This window comes from Monopterus albus, unplaced genomic scaffold, assembly GCF_001952655.1.
Source record: "Monopterus albus unplaced genomic scaffold, M_albus_1.0 scaffold573.1, whole genome shotgun sequence".
Classification (NCBI taxonomy): domain Eukaryota; kingdom Metazoa; phylum Chordata; class Actinopteri; order Synbranchiformes; family Synbranchidae; genus Monopterus; species Monopterus albus.
In genome coordinates, this window is record NW_018128453.1 from 18,410 (window position 1) to 24,104 (window position 5,695).

General features: G+C 42.2%; 1 protein-coding gene across 1 annotated transcript in view; it reads left to right on the top strand.

Annotated features, from left to right (window-relative positions):
- Positions 1-5,695, top strand: part of LOC109953195 (peroxidasin homolog) — a gene marked incomplete at its 5' end in the record, with an annotated part of 47,420 nt that overhangs the window by 15,755 nt on the left and 25,970 nt on the right. The window contains 3 exons of the mRNA XM_020588619.1: positions 2,558-2,833; positions 4,474-4,586; positions 4,899-5,055. Of these exons, the coding sequence (XP_020444275.1) occupies positions 2,558-2,833; positions 4,474-4,586; positions 4,899-5,055 (546 nt within the window). The remainder of the gene's footprint in view (positions 1-2,557; positions 2,834-4,473; positions 4,587-4,898; positions 5,056-5,695) is intronic.

Here is a 5,695-nt window from a genome sequence, read left to right on the forward strand (position 1 = left end):
GAAGATCACGGGCATCCAGTATGGTTTTCCGGCCTTGACCCTTACGCACGGAGATTGTTCCAGATTCTCTGAATCTTTGGATGATATTATGCACTGTAGATGATGATAACTTCACACTCTTTGCAATTCTTCTCTGAGAAACTCCTTTCTGATATTGCTCCACTATTTTTCGCCACAGCATTGGGGGAATTGGTGATCCTCTGCCCATCTTGACTTCTGAGAGACACTGCCACTCTGAGAGGCTCTTTTTATACCCAGTCATGTTGCCAGTTGACCTGATAAGATGCAAATTGGTCCTCCAGCTGTTCCTTATATGTACATTTAACTTTTCCGGCCTCTTATTGCTACCTGTCCCAACGTTTTTGGAATGTGTAGCTCCCGTGAAATCCAAGATGAGCCAATATTTGGCATGACATTTCAAAATGTCTCACTTTCAACATTTGATATGTTATCTATATTCTATTCTAAATAAAATACTGGAATTTCAACCTTCCACATCATTGCATTCTGTTTTTATTCACATTTTGTACAGTGTCCCAACTTTTTTGGAATTGGGTTTGTAACTGACAGAATGTTTGGAGCCTGCTACACAACATATTGTAACACAGAAGATTTTAACCTTTGTAGGAGTGTGACTCTGTGTTAGGATGAAATGATTTCACAACCCCTCGACAAGAACGTCATGGTTTAGGAGTGCATATTATCACAGTCAGCGATTTAAATAAAGACGCCGCTCAATGGCATTAAGCCTCTCCACTCACCAAAAATCATCTCGCAAATATCCAAGTTGTTTGAACCCTTTCAATCATGTTAAGAACTCGTAGTGGCAAACATTTGATAGATATAGTGTATACACATGCAAACATATATACAGTGCCTTGCGAAAGTATTCGGCCCCCTTGAACTTTGCGACCTTTTGCCACATTTCAGGCTTCAAACATAAAGATATAAAACTGTAATTTTTTGTGAAGAATCAACAACAAGTGGGACACAATCATGAAGTGGAACGAAATTTATTGGATATTTCAAACTTTTTTAACAAATAAAAAACTGAATAATTGGGCGTGCAAAATTATTCAGCCCCTTTACTTTCAGTGCAGCAAACTCTCTCCAGAAGTTCAGTGAGGATCTCTGAATGATCCAATGTTGACCTAAATGACTAATGATGATAAATAGAATCCACCTGTGTGTAATCAAGTCTCCGTATAAATGCACCTGCACTGTGATAGTCTCAGAGGTCTGTTTAAAGCGCAGAGAGCATCATGAAGAACAAGGAACACACCAGGCAGGTCCGAGATACTGTTGTGGAGAAGTTTAAAGCCGGATTTGGATACAAAAAGATTTCCCAAGCTTTAAACATCCCAAGGAGCACTGTGCAAGCGATAATATTGAAATGGAAGGAGTATCAGACCACTGCAAATCTACCAAGACCTGGCCGTCCCTCTAAACTTTCAGCTCATACAAGGAGAAGACTGATCAGAGATGCAGCCAAGAGGCCCATGATCACTCTGGATGAACTGCAGAGATCTACAGCTGAGGTGGGAGACTCTGTCCATAGGACAACAATCAGTCGTATACTGCACAAATCTGGCCTTTATGGAAGAGTGGCAAGAAGAAAGCCATTTCTTAAAGATATCCATAAAAAGTGTCGTTTAAAGTTTGCCACAAGCCACCTGGGAGACGCACCAAACATGTGGAAGAAGGTGCTCTGGTCAGATGAAACCAAAATCGAACTTTTTGGCAACAATGCAAAATGTTATGTTTGGCGTAAAAGCAACACAGCTCATCACCCTGAACACACCATCCCCATTGTCAAACATGGTGGTGGCAGCATCATGGTTTGGGCCTGCTTTTCTTCAGCAGGGACAGGGAAGATGGTTAAAATTGATGGGAAGATGGATGGAGCCAAATACAGGACCATTCTGGAAGGAAACCTGATGGAGTCTGCAAAAGACCTGAGACTGGGATGGAGATTTGTCTTCCAACAAGACAATGATTCAAAACATAAAGCAAAATCTACAATGGAATGGTTCACAAATAAACATATCCAGGTGTTAGAATGGCCAAGTCAAAGTCCAGACCTGAATCCAATCGAGAATCTGTGGAAAGAACTGACAACTGCTGTTCACAAACGCTCTCCATCCAACCTCACTGAGCTCGAGCTGTTTTGCAGGAGGAATGGGCAAAAATTTCAGTCTCTCGATGTGCAAAACTGATAGAGACATACCCCAAGCGATTTACAGCTGTAATCGCAGCAAAAGGTGGCGCTACAACGTATTAACTTAAGGGGGTTGAATAATTTTGCACGCCCAATTTTTCAGTTTTTTATTTGTTAAAAAAGTTTGAAATATCCAATAAATTTCGTTCCACTTCATGATTGTGTCCCACTTGTTGTTGATTCTTCACAAAAAATTACAGTTTTATATCTTTATGTTTGAAGCCTGAAATGTGGCAACAGGTCGCAAAGTTCAAGGGGGCCGAATACTTTTGCAAGGCACTGTAATTGTTATATTTTTATATTCACACGAAATGAAACGGCCTTTCCTTCTTCCCACAGCGATCCCCCAGTTCACAGTCACGCCACAGGATCAGTCAGTCCTTGAGGGTCAGACAGTGGATTTTGCCTGCGAGGCCAGTGGTTACCCACAGCCAGTGATTGCTTGGACACGGGGGGGCAGTCCTTTACCCCTGGACCGCCGCCACGTGGTCCTGTCTTCAGGTGTTCTCCACATCACTCGGGTGGCAGCCCATGACGAGGGCCAGTACGAGTGCCAGGCGGTCAACCCTCTGGGGTCTGTGCGCACTGCGGTGCAGCTCAGCATCCAGCAGAGAGGTGAGGGTAGGATGAAGCTTCAAAGTTAATCTAGATGATCCAGCATGGCGTTGTTCTTTGTAAACTGCCCAGATAAATAATTGGCTTTTGGTACTGTACTCCAGACTTCTGTTTACAGTATATGTATTTTAAAGATTAATATACACAAAATGACAATCTAATATCTAATTAAGATGTGCATGACTGGCTGTACTGAGGAACTCAGAAATATAGTGTCTGTAAGATGGATGACTTGACAACGCTGCTGTCATACACAGGCGGTTTAGTGACTGAGGCCCTCGTCAAACACTGCATGTTTGTGTAGAAGTAGGGGAGTGCCAGGTGGTAAAATGTTGAGAGGGAGGGAGCGGTATAGTATTCACAGCTCATTCACAGCTAATTTGTTGTCTACACATGCAAGTCAGCTAGTAAGCTGTTACAGTGCATCTGCAGTATATGCTCCATGTGTATGTGTGGGTTTGGGTGTGTGCTCATTTACTGTCTTGTATGTGGTGCACGTTCTCCATCTTTTGTGTATGTATGTGCAATGAAAATGTATCCTGTACTGTACTGTCATTAATTTTGTGCATAAATACGTGTTTTCATGTGATCCTTATTCCTCTTTTTCTCAGAAAAAGGCATATATAGTTGTTGTGCATGATCCTTGTTTCTTGCGTGTGATGTGTGTGTGTGTAAAATTACAGCCTTGTCTTAGCACAGGAAAGCATGGCAGCCTGTAATCCCAAAATGACCCCATGTTTTACCATGTTAACATGGCTCAAAGTACACACTCATAATGACTCCACTCTGTTCAAGTGTAGTACAAGCCTACAGCCGTGTTGCCTCATACTAAGAACACTGTTCAGAGGAAGAGATGAAGTATTAGAAGAAAGTGAAAGCAGGGATTAATGTGAATTTGTTTTTTCATTCAGGTATGGCTGTTTAGCATTTCACTATTTTTGTGTTGCTGTGTTCACACTGAATATTGAATCTTCTGTGACACAGTGGCACTGGCAACACACTGTGTACTGTCCACTGCATTGAATCCTGTGTTTAACTTTGATGTAAAGATGGTTATTTATTGTCATTCTACTTTGAAGCTACCTCTCACTCCACTTTGTGTTCTAAAACTGGATTTTCCCACGGCCTGGTGGCTCACTGCTGAATTGGAACCATGCAGGAATTTGCACATGGTGTGCAGGGAACAAACACCGCAGCTGTGGAACGGTTGTACTGTATTTTGAACCTCGGAAAGTATACTGTACACAAAGCTGTAACAAAGCTCAGCGCTGTGTGTTTGTGAAATGGTACAACTGGTTTCTACCACATGAATCAGTATATTCCTTTTAAAATACTGTACAGTAGGTCTTCCCGTCCCTTTGAATCCCAGGCTGACTTTAAGCTGTTCAGTGTTTTGCAGCACTGTAATAGAGGAAAGATAAATAGCTACTGCAGTTTAACAAAAACACTGTGTGTGTGTGTGTTCTCTGAGAAAATGCAGGGTCGTGAAATCTAAGATGGGTCTCAGTTTCATGTCTGCTGTGATTATTTGCAAAATGCACTTTATTTCTGTGCATGTACAGGACTTTGAGCACTGGTGCAAAATCATTAACACATGCACGTGTGTGTGTGTGTGTGTGTGTGTGTTTTCACTCCTTCAGTAACGCCTGTTTTCATAAATACTCCAAGGGACCAGACGGTGGAGTCTGGCCAGGATGTCCAGATTCCCTGCAGTGCTCAGGGCCAGCCACACCCTGTCCTCACCTGGAACAAGGTTAGATGCTAAAGCTCCTGTCAACTGAGTAGAGTGCCTGTCACCTCATCACCACAGAGGTCATGGGGTCAGACAGTGCTAAAGAGACAGAGACTTGGTCGAGAAATGTATGTGGTGGTTTGATTTGCCATTTTTCTAAATTAGTCCAAATAATGATAATGAAGTAACTACGTGAATAATAAGCATAATCAAGTTGGTCCCATCTGTGAGGGTCTTAATCACTGTCTCATCATTGGATCAGTACCTTCACATGCCAGCTCTCAGGGCCATCACCTTTTCCTGCTGTCCCATCCCCAACCATCTCTCCCTCAGGATGGTGTACAGGTGACGGAAAGCGGCAAGTTCCACATCAGCCATGAGGGTTACCTAGAGGTGAAGGACGTGGGAACTGCTGATGCTGGACGCTATGAGTGCGTTGCCCGCAATCCCATCGGCTACCAGGTTGCTAGCATGGTGCTCACTGTCACAGGTCAGAAACAGCTGATGCCAGCACCTCAGAACGTGACACTCTAATCTGACCATTCCATTTCTGAGTGGCAGGGTCAGTTAATGTACCATTTTAGCAAGTAAGGTTTAAACATGTTGCTTATCAGTGTAATAGCAAATATGGTCACGTGAGTGATAAGACCTGATCTACCATTTTTTGCCCTTTGTATGACTACTATCAAATGAAAAGGAGATTATATGAACATTTGAATAATAATATATCTTGAAGTCATTGATTGTGATTTATAAAAATGATTCATTTGTTACACATACTGGAATTCAAATAGCACTACATTACATGTACAAGACATCTGTTTACTGCAGATTAAATATACTTTATAGCACTGGACCTGACACCTGTACATGCAGTACTGATGCTGTGAATCCATTATGTTTAGAAGAGAAAGGGAAAGGGAAAAAAATGAAGCAGAAAAGGATTTCTCAGTTGTGAGACGCATGCAAAATGTGCTTTAACTTCATTTCAGGAAAGAGATGTAATACTTTGTGTGATCAGTTTGTATTGCTGTCCACACAGTGAGAAGCCCTCAGTAATATATTCACACCCTGCTGCAGGGCACTCATATTCCTATCAGCTCCTCCATGTGTGTTGGTGTTTCCTGCTG